Genomic DNA, 26341 nt, shown 5'->3' with positions numbered 1-26341 from the left:
ACAGCGCCGCAAAACTTTGGCTTGGTTGGCAGTAAAGTGTGGACTGGCGTGCCAGTGATAACTCCGCACCACGGAATCGAGTTGTTAACTCTTCTCTTGTTCTACAAAGCAAAATGCGGTTTAGCTTTTCCTTAGCGGCACCAAAGTTCCATCCTATTGGTTGGCTAAGAGTGTCAGTTGGCTCAATAGGTGCAGACTCCACTTGATTTGTCGTCATTGGCTATATGGCGTCGTGGTGTTCTGAAAGTCGATTCTTGCCCCACCCTGGACATTGTGGACTGTGTTGGTGACTGCAACCTCATGCAGACTTCTGTATCGTGCATAGATGCAAACTTTACCCAAGACATTGTTTATGAGAGACGGACAGAAGCGCCACATAGTCTAGCTGACGCCCACAGCCAATTTTGGCTCATGGCCGCCGCCGTTTCCACATCAAGAGCCGTTTCCTGTCGGTGGCCTGGTGCTGGCCGGATGTAGTACTCGTGGCACACACTCCAGAAACTGAAAAGGTGTAATGACTGGTCTGGAACACTTGGCACGGGAAACACAGGACACGAGGGACGGACCAGCTTGCGTATCCATCGGCGAGGGATTGATTGGGTAATTTGAGTCAAATCCCCCATTATTGCTCGACTGTTTGTCATCTACACCACCTATCATCGTCTCGACTACCTTTTTGCTTGCGACCTTGAGCAAAGCAAAAGACTATTGACGGGCAACGCGGGAAAACGGCCCAACCTCAACCGCTTCGCTACGACTTTGTTCAGATAGGCATTCTCACACGGGTTGTCCTATCATGCGCCTTTCAAAAGCCATAGAGCAAACCCCCCGTTCTTCGACTTCGTGGTAGACCACGAAGCGACCGACATCATGTCGAGCCCAAAGATGCCAGACAAGGCGAAGCAGTCTCCGTCGCCCAAGCCTCTCTCACCTGCGGGCGACCCTGCGCCTCCCTTGCTTGCCGACGACCGCCCTACCAATACGCAAATCCCGTTTGTACGAATTGACCCATGCCAATTCGGCTGCCAAGGACGAAAACTGACTCCCAATCAATCTGTAGAGATGGACTGATGACGATACCGACTCAGCGCTGGGCGACGAGGGCAGGTACGAACGGGCTATATTGTTCATTGGCAATCCCACTCAATCTTCTAACTGAATCGCAAAGCATTCTGTCATCGACTGTTTCCCTCAACGAAAGCATCTACAACTACCGCGACCTCCATGGTCGCACGTACCAGAACTCCAGCACCACTGAATACTGGGGTCCAAATGATGACACACAAAACCTAGGGCTTGACATTGCCCACCACTTTATTACCCTACTCCTGGGCGACCGACTCTTCGAGGCGCCAATCCCCGAGAGGCCAACCAAAGTCCTCGACGTTGGCACCGGAACGGGCATCTGGGCCATCGACATGGCCGACGCCTACCCGTCCTCTGAGATCATCGGCACAGACATCAGCCCCATCCAACCAGTCTGGGTACCTCAAAATCTGACCTTTGAGATCGAAGACGCCCAGCTCGACTGGACCTTCAACCCCTCCTCTTTTGACTTCATCCACATGCGCGCCCTATACGGTAGCATCGGCGACTGGCCGCGACTCTACCACCAGGCGTACACGGCCCTCAAACCCGGCGGATGGCTGGAAGACTTCGAATTCACCATCACCCTGCACAGCGACTTGCCCGAAATCAGAGACGACCCAGATCACATCTTCAAGCGGTGGGGCACCGTATTCATGGAGGCGGGTGACCGGATGGGCAAGAGCTTGCGGATCGGCATGAACGGCCGCATGACGCGATACATGCGCGAAGCGGGATTCGAACACATCACTCAAAAGTATTATCAGGTGCCGGTGGGCGGTTGGAGTACCGACTACACCTACAAACAGATTGGACTGTACAATCTGACCTTTATGGAAGACAGCCTGGAGGGATTTGCGTTGTTCCTCTTGAGAGAGATCATGGGCTGGGAGTACGCACGCGTCCAGGTCTTTTTGGCCGAGATGCGAACTGCGCTGCGGCATACTAAGAGCCGGCCGTATTATCTTGTGTAAGCATGCCTGCTTTTTTCGACTCTTTTTTTCAACAAGATCAGTGTGCTAATGCGTTTATAGGACGAATGCGTTTGCGCAGAAACCAGAGACTGCTACAAGCTAGAGGTAGTTCATAATTCATAATGTAGTTGCGATACCCTCGCGGGCGTATAAATGTGTTTAGGCGCTTTGAAATTGAAAACCTGTTGCCACTTCACCTCGTTTTTCAATCGTCTTATTATCCATCTTATTGTTCAAGTGTTGTATTGATATCAAGACTTGCTCAACCAATGACTTTGGCGTAACTTCTATATGACTCCTGGTACCATGCTGAAACTCTGCATTGGTTCAAGCCACGTCTTTATATGTAAATTTCTTGAGCCATATGTCCAATAGACTAGACACGTGGCTGATGCTTTCTTTTCCTTGCCGCATCCCGACGGTCCTGGTCCTCGCGGCCATGTAGCTTGCAATTGGGATATGCAGCAGCATGGCCAAGTCTCAACAGCGTCAAAGACCCAGCGCTCCTTTCCAAGTCCTGCGCACCACTTGAACAAAACCACCATACCTGCAGCGCCTACATATACGTTGGAATTAGCTAATTTTCCACCAAAGACGTGTACTATATGGGTATTTTGCCATTCCGGCGGCCTCACCCTCTCGCGCCGGACATGGAGGGACGAGCAGCCCAGCGATCAGGGGTTCCACAGTGCCGACGGCGTCGGGAGCACCACCAAGTCGACGCTGCCTCTTCCAACACCCTCCCAGCCCAAGGCAGCGCCCGACCAAAGCCCTCGGAAATGAACTGGCTCAGATCCCGTCCGGACACAAGCTGGATCTCCGCCGGCCCGGCATCGTCGTTCCCGAATCTGGGCGAAGACGCCGGCAGCCTCATCCGGTCGCGGCTCTGCGACGCCCAGCTCACGCCGGGGTGCAAAATCTTCCACGTCCCCAAAGACCAGCCCTCGCAGGCATCCGAGATGCACATCTCCCCCGAGAGTCTGGAGTCGCCTGTCGTGGGAGACGAGCTGAAAGATCAAGTCCTGGTGTTTCAGTACCGAGGCAACTTCCACGCAGTAGACCATGTGAGTTTTTCCCCGATACAGACCCCCCTTTTTTTCCACGACCAAGAATGTCGCTGGCTAATGAGGGCGGGATGGAAACCGTGCAGCGTTGCCCGCACCAGTCGTATCCTCTATCGAATGGGATCCCGTTCGACATTGAGGATTTCGGAGTTGTCCTTAGTGCTGGGCTGTCGTGCCCGAAACACGGCTGGTCGTTTGACCTGTTTACTGGCACGGCGGACCGCGCCGCTTACAAGCTTGCCGTCTGGGAGGTTCAGTTGCGTGAGAAGGATGGGGTCACGGTCGTTGATCGCAGAGGGGGCGATGATGTGGGCGCTCAAGATAGGACAGTATGGGTGAGACGGAAGCCTAGAATGGGCTGAGCGAGGTGGCCTGAGGGCATAACTTTGGACTCATCTCGATTGCTGTTCACGGCTGAGATGGTATCCGTGAGAATCGACGGGTCAGTCTTTGTCTGGTTGGGAGCAAACGGACTGGTCCTGCCCTGAAAGATGCTCATGCATCCTTGTTTCAATGGGCTCAGCCCAGGGCAGAGGACAGCTACTGCTTGTGATATTGGACACGATGCAGACCCGAGTTTCGAATCGCTGTCTAGGGAGCGGAGCTCTTTTGCTACGGAACAAATACGGTCTTCAGAGAGGTACAATGGCTACGGTTCAAACGCTGTTCTATCGAGCTTCAATGGCCCCCACAACGCAGTTATGCCATTGACTAGAATTGGGGTTTGTTCTCCTTTCATGGCCGGCGGAACAAATCTTTTGTTAGCGTATAGGCCTGGGCTGCCGCACATGCCATGACTTTAGGCCGGTGGCAATCTATATCTCGAAGGTATAGAACATAAAGATAGGAGCATAGACGTGCTGCTGGATAGGGCGCATGGCGGCCAATGCCACCAAAGAACCTAGCTTAGAACATGTGCCGCAGGATGTTCTCGAATGTTCCGCTCGTGGAATACCAAAATGTCAGCTGTGAATGGATGGTACTTGTGGACACCATGCCATTACAGTATGCTTCTCATCGGGGTGTTTGTCTCGTAAATTGCGCGTCAAAGCTGGGAACCGTGTTCAATCAGGCTCAAGCCGCCGTTACCTCAATTTTCTATCTGGACGAACCACTGGTCAGCTTGGGCTGCTCCAATGGCTGCACATGACCAATTGAGTATAATCTTGTTCAGACATGCCAATTTCCTCCCACAGCCAAGCGGTTGATGGCCTGTAGTGTGTGACAATGCACACAATCAAGGCCATCGACTACAATCATGGCTGATAGGTTTACCAGAGATGCACAATTCATCACTACGAGTGAGGACATGGGATTGTCATCACAGTGGACTTACCAGCTCGAGAACAGATGTCCACAGCCATGCATAACGGCTATCCAGACATAATTTAATGGACATAAACAGGGTGCTTTGCGAGGGTCCGGGAGGACAGATTTGTTCGAGACAGCAGCATCCAGAAAGCGAGACGCACAGGCAAAGCTACCCAGCAATTGTTCAAGGTGGACGGACAATCGAAGGCTGTCGTACAATGTCACTTGCGTCAGGTCATCACCGCATCATGGTAGCCGCACGAGGGGCCCTCGTGATGATGGTTTTAGGCAAGGTTGAAGGGTTATTCTCGACCACGGCTCGAGATCGTCAGTAGCGTCGGGGTTGAGCAAAGTCAGGGCAAACTGCGATTTGTTTGCGAGTAGTGGTCTTGTTTGTTTGGAAAGGAGAAAAAAAAGAGTTGTTTCACGCTAGTTCCCCACCAGTGCGAAATATGTTCACCACAAGAATGGCATCATGTGACTTGTCGCGTGTCGCTGAACAGACTAGTACTCCGTACCTAGTCTCTCTATCCCAAATTGGCCAAGGAACCCTGCGCCCGATTTGGAATACGGAGTAACTTTAGCGGCTGCCGCATCTGCATCCTTTCGACGGCTCGGGGCGAGTAAACCTTCACTGCGATGGATGTTTAAATGCGTGATGAACTCTTTGGATAAAGTTCAGCCTTCGAGGATGTGTACATAAGGCCTCGGCTGCCCATTCACAGCCTGAGTGAACTTGACAACCTGAACAAAAGAAACCGAACCTCTCTTGCATGGAGTACTAGTACTAGTACGGAGTACTTCTAGGCGAATCCGCCCAGCTCCACTACGCTGTCCAGGGCCCCGCTTTTATCGGACATCTGCTCCCAGAGCGCGAGCCTCCACCTGGGCGCTCCATATGCTCCGTCCTCCACCACCGGCTGCATCACCATTCCTCACTCCTTGTTACAAAATACGTCGGCCAGCGGAGCAGCAATCGCAAACCACGTCGCCCTCGCAGCCTAACAAGCCATGTCCGACGACTCACCGCACAAACGAAAGCGCTCGCTAGGCGATACCGGTGACCGCGACCGCGACCAGAAGAAGATGCATCTCGGGGATAGCCGGTTGGGTATTGAGGACCTGCACCTGGACGTCGGGGAGAAATACCTTCTCTGCAGAACACGTACGTGACCCTTGCCCTGCTCCTCTGCCCGTGCCCATGGTCCAAGGCTCTCGTCGGTCGTCTCTCTAGGAGAAGTGTCCTGTTGTTAATCTTGATGCAGCACATCCCGAGCCTCTCACCAGGATAGCCCAAGACCTGTACGAGATGTGCGGCCTCACCAGCCTCGCCGCCGAAGTAGCGCGAGAGAAGCCCAACGGGGAGAAGAACGCTTTACGGAAAACATACAAGGGTCACATAAAGCGATTAGGGGTAGCCGGTCATTTCGACGTCCAGAAGAAAAAGGAAGACGCGCCCTCAGAGTTCATGGCGATCCTCCAAGTCCCCGAGCTGGAGTGGAACGTCCATCAGGTCAAAGGTCGCGAAATTACCGACGGGTTATCCGCGACGACGCTCTCGAACCTTGGCCGTGCCATGAACATGTCCAAGGGGCCCATACCCAAGCCGGTCTGGGACTCGTCGGTGCTGGGAGACTTGGCACCGTCCAGTGGCAATGCGTCAAAACCAATCTCTGCGAAGCCATCAGCGCCGGGCACCCCCTTAGCTTCAACACCCAATACGATAGGTCGACCAAAACCTCCGATTCTTGCTGGGCAGGACCCCAACCGGCCTCGGAGGAATGTCAAGAAGCGATCATATGGCGATAGCAGCTTCGAAGGGTATGGCGAAGGATACCCCGATGACGACGGAGGCATGGATACTGGATACTCTACGGGAGAAGGCGAGGGCGGTCAAAAGCGTCGGAAAAAAGTAGGTTATGACAGCACAAACGGCAACGAGTCACTTTCGTCTGACATGGCCTTGAAGAACACGGCAGCGTCGCCACCTAATGCTCTCATGCGTCAACAAAGTTACGGCCCGGGCATGGTCGGTGCTTGAGAGGTATTAATGTACACTTGTATATAACTAAACCATAAAGGAGAGATTTTATCCATGATCCAAATACACCAAAAGAAACAAAAACTCTATGCCTGGTTGTCCTTCAACTCCGTCATCTCACATTGTCTCATTCAGAATATTGCGTCCAATATCATGTGTTACCATTAATGGGGCATCAGGTGCTCATGCTGAAACACAAGGACGTAACGAAGCAGACATCTCAACACCTCGGAGGGAATTCCACGCACTATACGCCAGTTGTGGACAGATCTGGTTGCTCGCCACCATAGTTCCCATTCTCAACTGACGGGTAGGCACCGCCGCTCATTTCGGCCCAGCTCCAATCCAACGTCGCTGGAAGACCGAACAAGTCTTGTGGGAGCAGGGGCTGTGCAAAAGGCCGAGCCGTCAGTGGTACGGGTGGCGGGGACACACCAATGGCACCAAAGGCATTCATGTTGTTGTATGAGTCAAAGTCTCCATTTTGAGGAGGTTGCAACTCTTGCTGCCAGCTGGTTGAGCCGCCAGAGGGAGATTGACTATTCATCGACATGACTGCTGAAGGATCAAAGGAACCTCTTCTGTCTGCTGGACTGGTTGACGTGAGACTTGCCAGCGCATCTCTGGAGGCAGAAGAGATGGAAAGATTGTGTGGCGTTGGCGTGGGTGTTGTCGCGGTGGTAGGTCTGGGCGTTTCTGAGGATGCTGTCTCGCCCGGCGTACTTTGTACAGATGGCTTGCTGGAAGAGTTTGTTACAGTGCTGTTTTTCGATCCCGAGTCTACATTCTTGCGCTTTCGCCTAGAAGACTGCTCCTTTTCTGCCCTTTCAATCACCACTTTAGAGATACGTACGAATTCGGAGCATATGCCGAGCATGCGGTGCACGCCTCCCTGTTCAGCCTCTTGGCCCAGCATCGATAAGAATGTAACAACAAGGTCCATCAACTTTGTATCAGACTTGGCACGGGGGTCAAGGGGATTTTGAAGAATGTTGCTGAACAAAGTCATGAGTGCTGACACGGGAAAGTAAAGAATGAGCCTGGTCATGTATTGTTAGCTCTGTACCTGTCCTGTCATTAAGACTATGACTTACCAAACGCATGAAAAGTCACCTTGTGGGACATATTTCAGCAGAGAGATTGAGGCTCGAGCGGCTGCTGTGCACAGTTGAGCGGAAGAGAAAACCCTTGGATTCAGAGGCCTCGAATTCAAGCCTTGAATGGCATAGTTTGACAGTCTGCTTGTCCAATAACCATGGTGAATTGACATGCGATGAATAGTCGTCAAACAGTTGTAGTACGTGAAATGGAGCATGACAACATGCAATATCAACGGTGTATGGGACGCCTTTATCTCATGTTCCGGTCGAAAGTCAACGGGAATTCTGTCCTTCCATTCCTCCAATTCCTGGTCCAGTTCACCGATGGTATTCAAAAGCTCTCCATCGGATTGTTTCGTCGCTTTTGTCGAGTACAGCCGCTTGTAAACATTACTTTCAATAACAGTAAATTCACAAATAACACGGAAGAGGTTCATTTTGCCCTTTCCATCCGCCAGAGGGATGTTTCCAATGTTGTCGGGGGGGTTGGCGTCCGGAAGCTCCACATTCATATCGTCATCATCTTGTGCAGCTGGCCGTCCAGATCGAAGGCATAGGTCCTTGTCTAGCATGTATGCAATCCAAAATACTCTCTTTCGTTGTTCGATTTCGATGGGGTTCAAGTTGAATCCCGTTCCACGTTTATGAAGTCCGATACTGTGCGAAAGCCTAATGGCGGCAGCAATCAAGAGGGAGGTGGGCTGAGGATTCGGCGTTCCTTGCATGAACAACGCCATGCCAAGCAGAGCCTGCACACTTAGTAAATCCGTGTTCCGCATAGTTAGCTCTGGAAATACTGCCATGGCGTTTTTCAGATACGCCCAAGCCTTCTCATCCTCCTCCTGCGGCACCAGGTTGCTCATGACCCGTAGGCGATGCGCGATGGCCAGTGCACAGTTCAAGCTTGCCCACCATCCGGAGCCTTCATACGGATCAGACGAGTATTGTCTCTCAACTAAATGCATGAAAGTCGGTTGGTGAAACAGGGGAAACATGCAGTTGAAGTTCTCGAAGTAGTCCTGTAAAAGGGACATTGCCTCATTTTTCGGCGGCAGCGGCCTGAATACCCGTCGCTGGAACAGGTCACCGAAAACTTCAGGCTTCCAGTTCGTCCATTTGTGATCATCCACAGATACCTCAGATATCATCTTGGCAAATGAATCGTCCCCAGTACGCCCGTTGACCCACTGAATACCCTTTGGTGAGAAGATGGAAAAGCCCGAAGACGAGCCAATGTATCGAGTTTCGCCACATTGATTGGTAACAAGAGAACACATCATCTCCGAAAGGGCTTCGACCTCTTCTTCTCCGTCACCTGTTCTCTCATCCCCGGGCGTTGTGGATTTGCGTTTCTCGTCCTTGTCCTTGTCCTTGTCTTTGGTTGGATCGGGCGATGTGAGAGCACTCTGTGGTGTCGAGGCGGTGCCATCCTGCCCTGACGTTGCCTGTGAAGGAGAAATGGGACTGGTTGCAACAGTCGAGGCCTGGCGTGATTTCTCTGTCAATTTCTTCTCCAGTGCGCCCAAGTCGGTACCGCTGTCATCCTCGCTCAGCAGGCCTTTTTTGCCATGGCTGTTAGTCATCACATATGTCAATGCTCATTCTGGCATCGAAAAGTTGGCGTACCTGAGAGTCGCAACAAATGCTCCATGCGACCCAACCTATTCTCTAATCCTTCGATATATTTGGCTCTACGAAGATGTACGTGTTAGCAGACATCCGAGAACTCGTTAAGCTAGCTTGAGCCAGTGTCGGTTATATGACGAGGGGAACCAACCCTTTGGGAGGACTTCGCTTCTTCTCCACTTGGGTGAAGACACAATCTGTCTTGTAGTTGATGCAGTGAGTGCAGGCAGGCAGCTTGCCGTCACACTTGATCTTCTTCTTCCTACACATGTCACAAGCCTTATGACCCCATGCAGCATTAGCATTCAGCTCGACAGGACTGAGCGTGGAATTTTTCTCACCCTCGCAATTCTTCTTCTTTTGGCTTCGTTCGTGTCTTCCATGAGAAGATGGGTGTCGGGAAACATGTGTGCAGCCAGGTCAGCCGGTATCTGAGGAGCATTGGGTAAACCATCCGGGCCATATCCGCCAAATATCTGGGGCGGTTGGTTCATGATGGGCGGTGGTCCCATGCCGGGTATCTGAAAGTTCATGTGGTCCATGGCAACAGCAACAGTATGTATAGGCGTCTGGAAGCAGGGGACTATCGGCAGACTTGATGGACGGAAGGGCAAAGCTCAGAGAGCTGGTTTGGAGCGCATGCACGGAGGGGGGCAAGTTTGGCGCAAAATGGCGAGGCGAGCAATCGATCGTGGTGGCTCGAGCTTCCTGTGCGAATTTCTGTCGTTGTAGAACCTCTCGAGTGCGGGCCAGTTTCGCGGCCGGCGATGGCTTCTGCAGGTGCGTGTGATGCAGCACGGTGGAATTTTGATGTCGAGTCAGGTCCAACGACGATGCGGAACTGGGCGAGACACAAAAAAAAAGAAGTTGCCAACGGTGGCACGGGGTTGGGGGAGACGGTTTGGAGAGAAGGGGGAGGGCCAGTGGTTTGTATTGGTAATTGCAAAGGTAGGCTGGAGAAGGCGTATTCGGATGCCGATCTAAAACAACCATTCGATGGCTCAACGCAGATGGTGTGAGTGGCCACGGGGATCTTAAGTCCTCAAGGGAAGTCTGGGACTGGCGGGGGGCACGGACTGGCGGAGTGGCCTGGTGGATAAGCACGGCGGCGGACAGCAGTCAAGCCTGGTCAACGGGTGTCGGGCAGTGAATGACGGGTGCACAGGGCTGGCCCCAAAAAAAGCCAGGGTCTGGCGGCTCAACCGTCTTGTCAATTCTAAATAAGCCAACACGGGCGTCAAGATTCCGGCTGGGGCGAAGAGTTCGTGGATGGATGGGCGCAGGTTGGCAGGCGTACTGGTGCCGTGTTCAGAGAGGGAATCGGAAGCTTACAATGATAAGTACGAAGAAATCCAAGGAAACTTTGGGATGGAACATTGAACGAGCAGCATGTGAACCAGCCCAGCTGAGAGTGCATCCGGATTGGCCGGCAACCAGACAGGCGCCCAGTAACTCAGAGACTCAACCGGTAGCAGGCAGGGACCTGCAGCCCTGACGCCAGGCCTCTGGTTCGATGCGACTTGTGATACCGAGAGACCTGACAACGGGTTTCCCTCTGGACCTTGGGACTTTTGTCACCGACTACATTGACTTTGGAGGCAAAGCCTATGTCGAGGCAGCCAGCCCACCTCCAGGCCTGTTGGAGCCAAGCCGCACCGCTCTTGGACGGCATCTCGCCGACACGATCATCAGGATTGACACTTGGAGTTGTACAACCACGTACATGTACGGAGTGCCAGTTGAGGCTGAGAGGCCCTTGCACTGGCAGAGAGGAGTCTTGACTCTTGACCACGCATCAAGTGAACCTGCTTCTCAAACCAATTGACTCGTTTTGCCCACGTCAGTTTACCACACTCTCGGATCCTGTTCCGACTTTCCCCAGTGCCCTGGCCACCCCACGGCTCCGTTGTTGACCATGTCCGCAGCATGACACTGCAAGGCCAACATGAGACGAGAACGCATGATGCCGTTTGTCTTCAACCGCTTCCGCCATGGCCGGTAGTATGTACTGACGTATGCCCCTGTCCACCCGACTTTGGCGGTGGCAATGCCAATGCTGGCCAACGATGGTCAGATCTCATCATTCACGGCTCGTCGAGAGTCTCGTCGACCCCCCTTTACCAGCCTTTTCGCTATTTGCAACACTAGGGACTGATAGCTACCTCGACTATGCAGGAGAGTCAACTTTTTTTCCGCAGTCGTTACAACTAGCGAGGTATCGCGTTTCGAGGTTATCGCCTTGTTACCTAGCTGCTCCTAGCCTCGGCCCAGGAGCACAGCTGGGGAGCATGTTTGACGTTGTTTAACAAGACCAGCAGCCAGCTTTGGGCTGATACATCCCAGCCCCCATTGAATGCCAAGTGCTCCGTGTCTGGCGGAGCTAACCTTGGCGCGACCCTATGTATCCTCCTGTTCCTGCTGACAAGAGGAGTTCGGACATGGACTATGTGCAACAGGGCCTGTTAAAACGTAAGGGATACATAACCATTCGCCCACCTCTGCTGACATTTTGCACCATCAAGCACGTAGATGCGGAAAGAAGGAATTCTTGGCAAAGAAAAAGAACGCGTGGAATTGCACGTGAAACATGATCTCACCTATCTATTCATGCGCTCTCTACACCTGTTTGTAATGGACAACGGCAAAAATAGCGTGGCAAAAATAAAATCTCCCAATCATTGATAGCATCTTACTTCTTCAACAGAGCCTAGCGTGAATTCCTCTGCAACGTCAACTCCGTAAACTCCGCTCCTAGACCGCAGGCAACAGGGTCTACAAGCTTTCTCGCCTGGTCAAGTTGAGGAACCCCTAATTGCGGAGTGGCTGTGCACTTTTGAGCGACAGGGAGCAAACCGCAAGAAAGGAAAACAGTCAAGTATTTGTCATGGATAAAGTGTCAAGTCCAGTCGAATAGAAAAAGGCGTTGGCCTTTGCATAATTCCGCTTCTGCTCCTCCAACCCGCCCCACGTTCCTGTTTCAGTTCTGGTCTCAGACTTGCGGCAGCAAAAAAAGGGCTTGTGCGCCCGTCATAACCTACAAACCACCAACTAGCAATGCGCCAAAACGTCGCCGGCAGTCGCACAGAAAAGGTAAACCGCCCCCCCATGCTGCAGATTACTGCCGGGCCAGAGATTCGCCAAGCCTTATTCCCCGGTGGTTGAGATGCGTGCCCGATTCCCTGAGCGCGGATTGTGCGGCCTTTGCGTTTTGTCGCACCAAGTCGCAGTGCTGTGGCTGGCCAAACGTCAGCCAAGTGCCGATATGCGACCACGTGCCGCATCGTTGTGTCAGATGCGCAAATGATTCCAAAGCATGCATGTCGATTCATGCCTCGATTGAAACGAGCATCATGGCAGTGAAATCGCTGACGCTGTTGCTCTGTGATTGGTTTTTTATTTATACTTTTTTTTTTTAAAAAAAAAAATCAAAACCTTTGCCACTTACACATCTACGCGAAATGAACGTGCATGTCCTACTTGGTACCTAGGGTAGGTACTTAAGTATGATGCGTCAAAGTCATGTCTGGTTGATAGCAGCACCTGGCGGTCAGATGATATACCATTGGAGCCTTGACTACAAGCACGGCAGTAGTTATTTGCACGCATCAGCTTGTCAGACTTCAAAATGGTCAACTCAACCTCTCTAGCTACAACCAGCCCCAACTATGACATCACGGATAAATACACAAGACTCGTAATTAAACACGCTTTTTGATTCATAAGCCTTCCCTTCATATTAATAAACCAATGGGCTCATATCAAACGCGGATAACGACGTCAGAAATTGCCCCAGTTGGTAATGAGGGGTCGAGAGCCCCGATGTGATGAATACACGAGCATCTAAGACGCGACAAATATGTACATAGAAGGCTCTAAATAAATCTTGAAAAAATTGAATAAATACGCAACTCGCCGGCTGCAAGATGATTGTTCAAAATATAACAAGAAAGGGTCCAGGAGAGCAGAAAAAGTCTCCTCTAAATTTTTTCTTGAAATTTTGACCCCGAAGCTCTTGGGCTTTCGCGGGATCCCAGCGTCCTCGTTGATAAATTGTTAGGTGAAGCAGGCGGATCGGCGAACGGGTTCTGGGTGATAGGTATCCTTGCTGGGCCGGATCGAATGATAGGGACGCCGCTAATAGGTCGCATGGGCACTCCCAAGGCGAATTGTCCTTTGCCTGCAGATGTTGGCGCGAATGCCTGCGAGCCTCGATGGTAGTCTGAACTACCGCTGGTTGCGCTTCCTCTAGGATCAGAATATCCATCTCCACCGCTGTGCAACACTGATGGAAGTTTTCTGCCCGAAACTCGGTAGAATCCCCGTTCACCACTGTCTGCAGAGTGTGAGGTTTGTGGAGCTCGTTTTCCCGTCAGGCTAGCGAGAGTGGCAGCCACGGCCCCGGGGGCTGCTGCCCGTTCCGCCATGGCTCCTCCTGACCCGCTGTCGCCTGATGTACCATCTCCAAGGGTTCGCGAGGTTGCCCCCCCTGATTGGCTGTCCAGTATGGTAGAGCTGCCCTTCCTCTTCTTCCACCGCAGAAACAACATCAAGAGTAAGCCAATGACTGCTACGCCGGCCACAGCACCAACTACACCACCAATTACCTGCTTCTGCTGGGGCGTCAGGCTGTCTCCGCTGCTAGAGCCGGCTTCCGATTGCGTTGTTGGCAGGCTGCCGGGAACCGTGATCGTGCCATAGCCATTGCCCGGTGCGGTCGTCGTCGCCGAAGAAGATGACGTCGATGGCGATGACGATGGCGATGACGATGACGACGACGACGACGACGACGACGACGATACCGACGACGAGAAGGAGGACGAGGTCAAAAAAGAGGACGAGGAAGTCAAGTGGGTGGAGTGGGCAGATGTCGAAGTACTCTTCGTTTCCGAGGTGGTTGACGAATCGGTTGTTGACGAATCGGCTGTTGATATCGGCACAGAGGTGGAAATTAATTTATATATTGATGAACTATTTGACGGTGTAGCAAACGACGAGTTGCTAGGAAAGGCGGCTATGGGATCCAAGTTAAAAAAAATGATACGTGCCATGATGATGCAACAAGGTGACAGGACGGAGACGGCTTACAGCTTGTTGAGTTTCGAATGTCGCCTACGCTAGGGTAGGCGGGTTTGACAGTGGCAGACGAAGGTGTAGATGTGAGAGTCGGGCTCAGCGACGTTGGCGTAGCAGAATCGAGAGACGAAGAGGAATACGTGCTCCCGCTTGGGGTAGGCCCAGGAAGGGCTACGGTTGATTCGGGGCCGCTAGAAATATCGATGGTTTCGCCAGTCTTGGGATCAACAACAACGGTGTTTGGCGGCGAATAGATGGTCTTGGTCTCATAGGTCGAACCCCACGGGTCAACATATTGAACGAGCGAAATAGTCTGACGGACATGGGTAACGAGAGAAGTCTGCTCATCACCTACAGCATTGACGGCAACCGGTTGGGAAGTTTCGCTCGCATCGCGCTTGGCGAGAGCATTGTTGGAAGAGTCCAGCTCGACGTTGGCTCCGAGGTGATTCCCGAAGCCGTTGTCGCTAGCTGCGTCGTCGCCGAAGGACTGTTGTTCTGGGTCATGCGCATGGAGCGGGCGATGTCGAAACCGGTGAAAGAATGAATGAGAATGGGAATGGGAACGAGAGTCGCGGGCCTGAAGGAGTGAAGACCCGTGCGATGGTTTAGTCATGGTGGCCGCAGGGAGCTGCATGAGCGCCAGTGCGCAGTGCTTGAGGCCAACGACGCCGGTCGTATTCCAGCTGCGGGGGCCTCTTGGCTGACGAGGATGCAGAGGCCCAGGCGGGTTTGCCCAGACGGACAGCGGGCTGGGCGAAACAAACGAATGGGGGGTTTCTAGTTATGCAGCGCAGGCACCGTCGTCATGATTGCCACAGAGAACGTCGATCAATGGAGAAACAGCCAACTCTAACGAGCAATGGATTGTCGAGTTTGTCGTTGTCGGCGCCGTATACCAGATTTCGATCGGTCGTTGAATGTTTGATGCTGCTGCTTGGCCAATTAGGTGCTGGTGCGCTGGCGTGCGCAGAAAAGAATTCGCCAGAGCGTGAAGTGAACGAGTGGCTTGCGGCACCGCTGGGCCGCTAAACAAGAATGACGACTTAAAGAATGGAGAGAAAGTAACGATGCTGGAATTGCCGTGTTGCTCACGACGAGTTCATCGGCGACGCCCAACAGTCGATGGAAGAGCAAAAGGGCATCGCGAGGCGACGGGGTATCACAACAGCCTGGAGGGGGAAAAGGAAGAGAGGAAGGAACAAGAAGCCCAAGGTGCGAGACTTTGAGAGGAATCACGCAGCCGTAGGACAACACAACCGCAAACGAATGAGTGCAGACTTGTCGTGGGAAAAAATGAGAGACAGATTAGCACTTGCAAGCATTGGACCACGCAAGGCCCGGGCCATGCATGGCTGCGTCTTGGGTCGGGTCTTGGGCCGTATCCAGACTCGATGCCAGTTGATGGCACGAAAGGTAATTTCGCTTGCAGGGGGTTTCTGGGTGCGCCAACACGGCCAGGGCCGGGGCCTGTGACCAATCAGAATTCACTGTAGTCAGAATTGGACAAGGTGATGCCAACAGAGGTGGAAGTTGGCTGCAGAACAGGCACCGAACATGCATGCAAAAGTAATAATAATATCTGGTGGTTCCCTACGGTACTCCGTACACACAATTACCGACGAGCAGCTACTCCGTATTCTTGGCTCCATTTCATTGTACAATCCGTGCGTGAGCAGCTCATGATGTTGTGCATACTCCGTACATGGAGTCCAGACATGGAGTGTCTAGCCTCCGATGAAGCCAATTGACACATGTGCAGTCCCTCCGGATTCTCCATGTCCAGGCCAAGGTGGTTTGTACGGAGTAGGAGTAGTGTTAGTATTGGTCCTGCCGCACAACCGGCCATCGTCCACGACGCTAAAGGGAGAGCGTAAATTGAGCATTATGCTGGCAAGCCAAGCGCCGCGGCATATGATGAGGGCGATGATTAAAACCCCGAGCAGGTTTTGGCGGCGGAGTTGAGGAGGATCAAGGGCTACAAGACCGAAGGGTTACCTGCATCAACCCCATCAATTGATTGACCCCATCAACACGAGGCCCCAACTCGACAAGTGAGGCCCGGGACCTCTCAACCTGAGACTCTAGATCTGGAATACGAACAGCGTTGGATGCACTGCCGACGCACGCAATGGCTCGCGTGTACGGAGTACCAAGTCCTGCGTTTGTTGTTTCCGATGAGCACTCGCCTCGTGGTGCCCATGTTTTCGCCATGTTGGTTCAATGTTGCAAATTAAAGGCCCGCGACCAAACAAAAAGAGCAGTTGCGAACTTGCGTCTGTCCGCAGCAGCGACAGGGTTCCTACCGTGTGGCCAATTGAAGAAGCTGGACCCAGTGGCCGGGCCCGCTCTTGTCAATTTGTTCTCGGGGATCAACTCACAGGCTCATGGGTATCCTGGCTTCCAAACTCTGGTTGCGTCGCGTCTGAACTGCACAGACGAAGCAACCACCAGAGCATTGTCGGATTGTGATTGGCGCCGCCCAACGTCTATTGGCCTTGGTGAACGTTGCAATGAATATTGAAACAACTTTGCAAAGCTACTTAAGCACAGAGGCATCCTCCATGTTGCACCATCAGCCGTCAAGGATGCGCTGTGACCCGCTGACATTCAAGTCTGCACAATCTGACGATTGCTGGAGTCGCTTATTGTTGTCTTCATTCCATTGCGCGTGTCATTGAAGCTCAAGTACGGAGTACGTACCAAGTATAACATGGAGCAGCATTTAATACTACCACGTACTAGTACTAGTAGTACAACTCCGTACTACTACTTGTATTGGCGCTGTCTTGCCCTTTTCTATTAATAGTGGCACCACGCGCTCTTTTCATTTCCACCTGGTGTCTGGATCAAACGTCCCGTCTCCTCCCTCGCCTGGACTGGAGGGGTTGGTGGGCTCTGGATTGGTTCATCTTGGTCGATTGTTTTTCAGTGTTCCGTAGTTACTCCGTACTCCGCAGTAGACCAGTTGCCTGACAGCTGGACCCAGCAGGACCGGAAACGGTTGCGTGTGGGGCTCCACGCAATCCTCCGACCTCAGCATTGAAGCGCTGTGTTTTACTCCGTAGGTGCTTGTCATTTTGGGTTTGGCTGAGATCAAGTGATGGGATATGGCAACCTTCAACAGATCTAATGTTGATGAGATCTGCAGTGTCACAGCCTGTCAAGACGTCTCGGGGATATTTGTTGTTGAACATGCTTACACGGCCTATATCGGTGTGTGACCGGGGAGGCCAGCATACCAACCAGTCGAGGACCCCTCAAGTTCTCCGACAAACAAATTTGTTGAATGCGTCACATTCTGGCCACGAGCCATTGACGGCTCGTCCATGACATCCATCTGCCACATCCATCTGCCACAACCATCACAGGCACAATGTCCTCACCTCCGCCACTTCCTCCCCGAACCCCTTCCCGCCTCTCGCCGTACCCTCTCGATAATCCACCCCTACATACCTCCGACCCGCGCACCTCATCAACCCAATCCCTCGTCCCCTCCGAAGCATCGCTCAGCAAACGGAGGCTCCTCATAGTCTATATCCATGGCTTCTACGGAAACGACCAGTCGTTCAGGTCCTTTCCCGCACATGTTCACGCGCTGTTGAAGGAGCTGCTGGCCGAGACTCATGTGATCCATTCCAAGATATATCCGCGGTACAAGACGTACAAGGCTATAGAGGTCGCCAGGGATAACTTTAGCGCGTGGTTGGAACCGCACGAGGGCGACGGCACGGATGTGGTCCTTGTTGGGCATTCGATGGGGGGGCTCTTAGCTGGTGAGGTTGTTTTGATGGTGAGTTTCTTGTCATGCCGTGCGCCATGTTGCATTGACCGCCGCCGCGTTTTGTTAGTCAGTATGAGGTTGTGTGAGAAAATGCCCTGTCGTGCCTCTTGCCTGTGTGCTTTCCCATGTTAGAGTACAATGTGTTATTCATGCTATCACTCGGGAAACAAGGCGAATATGCTGCTAACCTTGATAGCCAAACACAAGTCCGTACAAGACGCAGCCCTTCAAGCATCGCATCTTGGGCACCATTGCCATGGATTCGCCATTTCTGGGACTACACCCTGGCATTGTAGTTTCAGGTATTGCGAGCTTATTTCAACCCTCGCCGAATCAAGGGGACCTGCAGGAGCAGCAACAGCAGCCAGGACAGGAAAAGCTCAGCGCGTCGCCTGATTCCGAGCCATGTTCCTCATCTGAGAGACTGCCATCCATCGACTCACGGATTGACCCGATGGACACGGGAGCTTCGCCACGTCCGCAGCGACAACCTACAGATCCCCATTTTGATCCACCTTATTACAATGACGCCCCGTTCCTGGAGAAGCCTTTGGTCAAACGTCTCATCCACTTCACGGCCAAACATAAACGCGAAGGGCTGCTAAACGCGGTGGGAAGACACATTACGTCGCACTTGGAATTTGGTGGATGTCTGGCAGATTATCGTGGTTTACATGTGCGCTATAACCGACTCCGGGCACTAGAGGATGTTGATGAGATCGAAAAGATAGCCCAAGGTCACCCGACTGGTGCGTATGCCAGAGTTCGGTTTGTAAATTACTATACTTTGTCTCCTGGTCGACCGAAGCCAGTCAAAGCCGAAAATGAACAGAGCCAGGAAATACGGGCAGAGCGGAACTCTGTAGACCTGCAGCTTGCGGAGCTTGATATCCAGGATATCTCAGCCTCAAAGAGTCCGGGTCCCCAAATACCAAATACGCCAGAGAAGGAAGGGGAAGAAACCATCCAGTTGGGCGCAAATCCAGGTCCCCAAATAGAAGACACTGTCGAAACTAGCACCATACAAGATGCACAAAACCAAGGAGAGGAACAGCACGAAACCCCGGCAGAGGATACCCTCGAATTAACTTCAGACAATGCTTGCCGAATATCGATGCAAGACATAGACCCCATCCCGTTTTTCGAAGCCGAAACCAAAGAATGCCAGAGCCAAACCGTAACCGCAAACACAAACACAACGGATGACCTCGATCTCCCCCCTATTCCTGACCTCCCACGCAAACCCACCTTCCCAGATATAGACGCCAATCTCGACAAGGACGCCAAAAAGCAAGCTGAACGGGAATCAAAACGCCTCCAAAAAGCCTACGCACAAGCTGTCAAGGACCGCGCCAAGGCGGTACAGGAGCGCGAAAAGGTGCTCGAGAGGAGACGCAAAAAGGCTGCGAAAGAGGCGGAAAAGCAGGCCAAGGACGCCGAGAAGACGAGAGCAAAACTAGAGAAGCAGGTAGAGAAACGGCGTGCCCGTGAGGAGAAGCAAGCCAGCGAGTCCGTTGCCGCGGAGGGACACGGAGAACAGGACGGCACCGAAGATGCAGAGAGGCCAAAGAAACTGAAGAAGTTTTGTGCCTTGCCGAGCAAACGGGACGGGGCGAGAGATCCAACCTGGGTAGATGTATACATGGACGGGCTAGACGAAGTCGGTGCGCACTGTGGACTGTTTTTCCCCGGACCGCATTACGACGGATTGGTCGGGGATGTGGGGAGTAGAATCGCGGCATGGGTTGGAGACGAGCTGACCAAGAGAGCGATATTCGAGGCTGGGTAAGGGCGATGCCGGTGTATGATGAGTCTGCACGATGGCAACTGTCATACTAGTACGAATATACAGAACACTACGGCTCGCCGATCTACGCAACGTAGCTCGACTATACTAGGTTATAACTTGTAGATGCCATCGTCTTCAGCAGTGTAACTACCGGCCCAATACCTCAGTTCTCTCAGAGTGCCACTTGATCTCAAATAGTGGCCCGTTCAAGACTGGCAGCATGTCTATCCCTCGTTCGCGTGGTACATCCATGATACTACTGAAGCGTCATGACGCTTATAATCCGTAAACCCGCAAAGACCGGCAGTATATGTATATAACTGATTATGTGGTATCTATCATAAGTAGTACAAGGAAAGTCAGTCGCTGTCCATCCGTTATCAATACAAGTCAAGTTCTCGTAGCCGGACACTCAGGTCCTTCTTCTGGCCCTCGTCCACCTCAACCCCCTTCAGAACAGCCTCCTCCGGGCCGTCTACAAACGCCTCACACTCAATCGCCACAGCGCCGAGCCGAATCCACGCACCAGCGTCTTCGCCCGACGTCTGTCTGCCGCATATCAAGGCCGTGGCCGCACAGTCAGTACCCCCCTTCCAGTTCCGCCCCGACACCAGGACGCCCAGACACGCAAACCCCGACGCCCCGTCCTCTTGTCCCGACAAGGACGCCGTGATCATGGCCTCAACAAGCGCTCTGTTTTCGCTCGCCAACGCAACGTCCCCCAGTTTCGCCTGCGCCTCCTCCACCGTGAACTCCAGGTCAAAGGAGAAGGTCTCGAGGCGCAGAAACGCAATGGCCTCGCTCTTCTTGGAAATGGCGTCCCCGTCAATCTCCCACGACAAGACGGCGGCGTCCTTGAACCCCACGGAGATCTCCATCCTGGGCGCCGCGGAGACGCCGTGCAGGATGGGCGACACACCCCCCACGAGGTTGAAGGCAAACTTGCTATCCGCGGCCGTGAGACCTTCTCGAAGATTCCAGGCCAGCCACGTCCACGACGGGAACGAAGCCGTCCTGCGGCACGACGGCTCGACCGACCCCGTCCAGTCGCAGATCCACCCCAGGCCGGCGGCCAGGCGATCCGTTTCGCTAACGACCCTGTTCGTCACAAAGTCGTCTGGATGAAACAGCGGCAGACCGAGGAAATGTTTCACCGCAAGGCCACCCATGCGCGCGTACTCTCGGAGGAGGGCCCGGAGGGCGTCGAGGCGCCCTTCGTTGTCGGCCAGGTCGCGGCACATGTAGGTCTTGATGAGGTCCTTGAACTGGCCGGGTTGCCGGGGGCATCCGTCGCCGGCTGGGAACACGCGCCCAAGGGAGATCGAGGGCGCGAGGCGGAGAGGTAGGGAGAGCGATTCGTGGCAGTGGAGGGTGCGGCACTGGAAGTACATCTGCGACGGGGTGAAGATGAGGCGGCGGCGGGCAAGCAGGCCCTCTTGAAAGGTCCACGCGCGGGAGGCCCATTTCGAGGAAGCGACTTCGAGATCAGGCCGCACGAGAGAGGTTGCGTAGAGGCCGGTCTTGGTTTTGAGGCAGAGCTGCTCCTCGCGGGGGGTGCTGAGGCCGGGAATGCCGCCGAGGGAGGTATCTTCTGCGGCGACGATGAGTGTCAGCAGGGACTGGGAGAATATCTCGCCCACGGCGTCGACCTGTTTCTGGCGCTCGCCAGCGGGGAGCGGTAGGCAGAACCGGTCGATCCAGATGTATCGACATCCAAGGCTGCGTGTAAATGCGATGGCGTCGGCGAACAACGGCGACACGCTTTCCGGTAAGCGGCCATCCGGGCCGAGAGTCGAGGCTGAAGTATCAGACGGAGCGTCAGGCGATGAGTCCAGTTCCGTCTGCGCCCACACATAGCTCAAGGCAAGATAGTCCGTCTCGCCACGGGCCTGAATCTCCTCGGCTGCGACGACGCGCATCTCGGTGCAGTCGACCAGCCTCAGCCCCCGTACCATCTCGACGGGCGCCATACACGCCGTGCCCGCGTGCTTCTCCCTACAGAAATCCAGCCAGCACCTTGGCAGCGCAGGATCAACCATGGCCGGCACGACCCTCGCTCTGATGCTCGCTTCGCCCTGCGCCTCGACGTACCTCGACCAGCCCTCGTCCTCGTCGGCCTTGACGAGATACCCCCACGGCAGGCTCCTCTTCCTGGTCATGACCTCGATCATGACGGAGCCAGCAAGCTCATGCCTCTCCCCGACGCCATCCAGCCGCTCAAACGCCCGTCTGATCCTCAGATACGGGTGAAACTTGGCGGTGCCGTCGCCCACGGCCGGCACAGGCCCAATCATGGCCCTGAAGAAGACGCAAAACGGACACTGCGGCGCGCCAGGCGGCGTCAGTCCCCTCTGCGAGTCGCCATCGGACGGCGGCGACGGCGGCAGCCCCGGCGGCGGCAGGAGAACATGCGACAGCGGCACCCACGGCCTCGGCTGCCCGTGTTTCCAGTCCAGCAGCCGCGGGAAGTCGGCGGCCGCGCACCGCGGACACGTCTTGGTGAGGAGCCCCCGGCGGCCGCTCTGCTGCCCGGCGTCGTCGTCCCGGGAGCCGTCGGCCACGACGCAGCCCCCGCCCACGCCGGCGCTCAGCTTGCGATGCGTCCTCGCCAGGGCGACCTCGCTGCCGGTGGCCCGTCGAAAGGGCAGCTGGTGGAAGCCCGTGGCCGCCGGCGGAGGCATGGCCGTGGGCGAGCCCGCGCGGCGTCGTGACCGTTCCGAGTCTGAGTCTGCGGCGTCATCGGGCCGCCGCCGAGACAAAATCCGCGAAATCTTCTTCATGGCGTTTCTTGTCGTCTGCAGTAGCCCATGGCGTTTACACTTCTCCCCGGCTCTGCTGATTTACATGGGACGATGCTTCATGCGTAAAAAATAATAATAATAATAATAAATTAGACCAAAAAGAATATTGAAAAGAAGAAATGTACAGAGAAAGGGACAAAAGAAAAAAAAGAACAGGTCGTTCAAGCGGTTTGGTTTACAGTTTGGGAACTATGGAGTACTGTGGCGATCAATAAATTTGTCAACCCACGCCGTCTCCACGCTTCCCTCCCCCCCGGCGGAAGATGGATGGCACTAGCTACTACTACTGGCAGGAAGCTCGAGTTTATTGGGCGTGTAAAATTCATTCTCCGATGAAATGGGTCCCCGAGGCGTTGGCGTTGACGAGCTGAACTTGTCCAACCGACACAGGGTCCCTTCAGGGTCGTAGGGTCCTTTTGGAAGAACGGATGAAAAGGCAGCCGTTGGTCGTTGGCAGAAGGCGTTGCAGGATACCAATCGGCCCCTGTTGGAAGTTCTCCAGCGACTAGGGAGGCCCCTTGCCAATATGCCAATTAAACAGCGAATGGGCTCTCGGGACTTTGCACCCGTCGCTGCCGCAGGACCTCCAGTCGACAATGTCGCCGTCGCAGACGTCAAGCCGCGGGTGTGAACAGGGCCTGGCGATTGGGGTTTTACGCAGACCAGGGGGCCGCAAAAGAAGTAAGACACAGGGGGAGATTGGCAATTTTTTTTTTCTTGACAGGTCAGTGGTTATTACGGAAGTGACATGGTGATTTCGTTGACAGATGCACGGCCGAGTGGGTTAAAAAAAATCCCGACAGGTTCGAGAAATGCGTAATTTCAAGCCAGATCCGCTATTGAAGCTGGGTATAAAGCAGGTTTACACATAGGACAGGGTATTGTCATCATTGATCTTCCCAGCAACTCCGAGACGGGCTTCGCCACCAGAGACACACGGCCCACGCGCCACAATCTGCAAATCCAATGTTAGCCATCGTTATTAATCCACTAGTGGGCGGAGGGAGCGGGTGAGCTGGTTATATACCTCGCCTTCGATGATATCGTCCGTAGTGTTGTGCTTTTCCGTGTCTTTGAGGTAAATCTCAACTGACGACGGCGGGACGCCAAAATGGGCCTCGATGCCAGGCGTGAGCCGGTAGTCAAACAAGGCGGTTTGTGCAACCGCACCAGCGACTCTCGCCGCAGTCAAGGCATACACTATCCTTGCGCCCGTATACACTCTCAAATCAGACAGTATCTGGGTTGAAAGCAGCGGCGTGTCGCCGCCAACACGCTCCGCCACATACACAAGACGCAACTTTCCAGGTGCCGTGCCAATGCGAGGGCGAGTCCCGGCCGCAAAGGCAGAGAGAAAGTTTGTACCTCCGTGGACGCCGCGCTGTGTGAGAGTGCTGGTAGCCAGGGAGTGTGAGAGCTTGGCTAGTCCACCACCGAGGCGGCGAGTGGATTCTTCATGCGTGCGAAGCAAGGTTGCTGGGCTGGCGACAATGACGGTAGGCGCTACACCCTGCGTGGCCAGAACGAGATCTGGCGATCGGCCAGCCACCGAGTTGAATGCCACCGAAGAGTTGGAGTACAAGGCCGCAAGAGTGAGCGTCAGTGTGTGCATGTTGGAGAGCGACTCCGCGGGGAGGAACAGGTCAGCCTGAGTGAGGCGTTCTCTCGTGGGAATGGCTGCGATTTGACCAGATATGCCCGAAGCCAGGTTCGCCTGCGTAAATCGCACCATTTCTTCTAATTCGCCCTGCTTACCTTGCCAGAAGGTAACAATGTCACCCGGAGCGCCGGTACTGTCCTCAGAAGCGGGCAACTCGGTTCCAGCTGCTGCAGGAGTATCGTTCAAGAGGTCCTGCCAGGTAGTCACGTTGACGGCCGAGCCCATGCCCTCGGGGACATCGTTCCAGTCCATGTGGCGACTGCCTTCGTCAACGACCCAGATGAGCTGCCGGAGAGACGGGTAGGCATTGACAACAGCGTCGAGAGGGAATGATCCCGTGGCGGTGACAACAGTGTCGACAGCGGAGCGACGGAGCATAGAGATGAGTTCCGACTCGCTGACATCGAAGGGGATAAGGACTGCGGTGAGGTTCGGGTAAAACGAACAGGCGAGAAGAGTGATGAGATGTTCTATGGAGTTGGGGAGATAGATGGCCACTTTGATGGAGCCCTGTTCAGCAATGTACCGGCCGATAATATTAATCTGGCGATTGATGTCGTCTACAAACGGCGTTAGCATAAACATGTACTTGGCAAAAGTTGACCGTGAGCAGGAGTGTGATGGGCGAATGTAGATGGACGAAAGATAAAAAAAGAGCAACGCACCCATCTTATGTTCGATCACATTCTCTGATCCCAACACAGTTAACAGTCGTCCTCTGGCACCGGCATCACCGCTGACTGCCTTTCTCCAGACATCGCGCAAATCGCCATCCCGTCCGCGCGAAAACTTGGGCGCACCAGGATCCTTGACATTCAACCCAGCATTGAGTGCCATGCCATGGGGCGCAGACTGCGAGCGGTACACAGCACTCTCGCCTTCCTTGCGGACCGACGACGGCATGGACTGTCTGGCGAGCAGTAGAGGGTGGGCATCTGGCTCCGTTGCGGACATTATACGATAGGTGATGAGCACGACGAGCGTGGTCGCCAACGCGGTCGAGTAGCCGTTCCATTGGCCGAACAGATCCGTGATGGACGAGTCGAGCGATTCGAGGAGACCCATGATGAGGGCGATACGGAGGGACGGTTTCTTGGTGAGGACGATTGGGCTGTTAGATGCTTGCCCAGGCGACAGGTGCGTCTGGTGTGCAATCCGCGACAGGAGTTGATGACAAGAGGCGCTCTCCAAGGCCCGGATGGATGGTGGTTTGGGTTGTGTTTTAACTTTTGGGCTTCCGAGGCCAACGGAGACGGAACATTGAAGTGGGGGAACCAAGCGCTGATCTGTGCCGTCGACTTGTGACGAGCTGCAGGCCTCGAGCCGTCAGCCGTGAGCCGTGAGCTGCAAGCTACAAGCTGCATGCCCGAGGCGGGAAATGACGCGAGACTCGAGTGGGCGTCCTCCTCCAAAGAGCTTTGGCTCGGACGCATGGAGTGCAGGACTGCGCTTTGAATGTCCAGATTGAGATTGGGCTGCCTGCGCCTGGTGCCACGAGATAAGCTATTTGATCCCCTTGGAGCACAGCGAAGGCTCCAACAATGTATTCCAAGGATTATGACCGATGCATAAGCAGTATCACTTTAAGCCTACATAAGTATGTACCACAAAAGAAAGGTCGATTCGACAATTCAATCACCGTGTTCAATGTTCTGCTGGGGCTTCCAGGGCCTTGCAGCGGGAGATACTTCGCTAGAGCCTTCAATTGCTTCTCCAAGGATCATCCCGCTGGGATCCGGTCTGGCATGCAGGTTAGGCTTGCATTGTACTAGTACCGCGGAAAGGCAACGTACTCGGCGCATACATTCGGGCGGTGAGGGGTAGTTGACAAAAGAAAGCAAAATGCAAACTGAAGCACTACGTCGACATCCGTCCAGTTGTAATCTAGACTACTAACTACACATACTAGGCAGTTACTATTCCAAAGCCACCAACTTCCTGCCTGAGAGCTAGTAATACGGAAGTAGTATTATAGCCCAGTTTGGGAAAGGTTTAGTCGAAAGTTTACATGCTCCCTATACGTTTTGCAGTC

The 26341-nt window shown here is 53.9% G+C and overlaps 8 protein-coding genes across 8 annotated transcripts; 4 read left to right on the top strand and 4 right to left on the bottom strand.

Annotated features, from left to right (window-relative positions):
• Positions 1-870: 870 nt before the first annotated feature.
• On the top strand, positions 871-2163 carry LAE1_0 (Secondary metabolism regulator; the record flags this gene model as incomplete). Its single annotated transcript, XM_014686591.1, has 4 exons — positions 871-996; positions 1061-1107; positions 1169-2056; positions 2121-2163. The coding sequence occupies 4 exons, from the start codon at positions 871-873 to the stop codon at positions 2161-2163; spliced, it is 1104 nt and encodes a 367-aa protein (XP_014542077.1).
• Positions 2164-2710: 547 nt separating this feature from the next.
• On the top strand, positions 2711-3486 carry G6M90_00g004240 (uncharacterized protein; the record flags this gene model as incomplete). Its single annotated transcript, XM_066129566.1, has 2 exons — positions 2711-3124; positions 3226-3486. The coding sequence occupies 2 exons, from the start codon at positions 2711-2713 to the stop codon at positions 3484-3486; spliced, it is 675 nt and encodes a 224-aa protein (XP_065985847.1).
• Positions 3487-5446: 1960 nt separating this feature from the next.
• On the top strand, positions 5447-6476 carry ROX3 (Mediator of RNA polymerase II transcription subunit 19; the record flags this gene model as incomplete). The annotated part of the gene is made up of 2 exons (XM_014686589.1): positions 5447-5600; positions 5701-6476. The coding sequence occupies 2 exons, from the start codon at positions 5447-5449 to the stop codon at positions 6474-6476; spliced, it is 930 nt and encodes a 309-aa protein (XP_014542075.1).
• Positions 6477-6723: 247 nt separating this feature from the next.
• On the bottom strand, positions 6724-9744 carry fsdR_0 (Fusaridione A cluster transcription factor; the record flags this gene model as incomplete). Its single annotated transcript, XM_066129565.1, has 5 exons — positions 6724-7516; positions 7571-9134; positions 9203-9267; positions 9354-9481; positions 9544-9744. The coding sequence occupies 5 exons, from the start codon at positions 9742-9744 to the stop codon at positions 6724-6726; spliced, it is 2751 nt and encodes a 916-aa protein (XP_065985594.1).
• A 3435-nt stretch (positions 9745-13179) lies between these two features.
• On the bottom strand, positions 13180-14891 carry G6M90_00g004210 (uncharacterized protein; the record flags this gene model as incomplete). Its single annotated transcript, XM_014686587.1, has 2 exons — positions 13180-14213; positions 14288-14891. 2 exons carry the CDS (start codon positions 14889-14891, stop codon positions 13180-13182), a joined length of 1638 nt encoding a protein of 545 aa, XP_014542073.1.
• Positions 14892-17651: 2760 nt separating this feature from the next.
• Positions 17652-19848, top strand: G6M90_00g004200 (uncharacterized protein; the record flags this gene model as incomplete). The annotated part of the gene is made up of 2 exons (XM_014686586.1): positions 17652-18068; positions 18256-19848. 2 exons carry the CDS (start codon positions 17652-17654, stop codon positions 19846-19848), a joined length of 2010 nt encoding a protein of 669 aa, XP_014542072.1.
• A 380-nt stretch (positions 19849-20228) lies between these two features.
• G6M90_00g004190 (uncharacterized protein) lies at positions 20229-22628 on the bottom strand (the record flags this gene model as incomplete). The annotated part of the gene is made up of 1 exon (XM_014686585.1): positions 20229-22628. The coding sequence occupies one exon, from the start codon at positions 22626-22628 to the stop codon at positions 20229-20231; it is 2400 nt and encodes a 799-aa protein (XP_014542071.1).
• Positions 22629-23511: 883 nt separating this feature from the next.
• On the bottom strand, positions 23512-25374 carry G6M90_00g004180 (uncharacterized protein; the record flags this gene model as incomplete). The annotated part of the gene is made up of 3 exons (XM_014686584.1): positions 23512-23604; positions 23677-24869; positions 24975-25374. 3 exons carry the CDS (start codon positions 25372-25374, stop codon positions 23512-23514), a joined length of 1686 nt encoding a protein of 561 aa, XP_014542070.1.
• Positions 25375-26341: the final 967 nt, after the last annotated feature.

The sequence above is a fragment of the Metarhizium brunneum genome, chromosome 1 (genome assembly GCF_013426205.1).
Source record: "Metarhizium brunneum chromosome 1, complete sequence".
Taxonomy (NCBI): Eukaryota; Fungi; Ascomycota; class Sordariomycetes; order Hypocreales; family Clavicipitaceae; genus Metarhizium; species Metarhizium brunneum.
The sequence above is the reverse complement of the archived record's forward strand: the minus strand, read 5'-3'. Positions and strand labels throughout refer to the sequence as shown.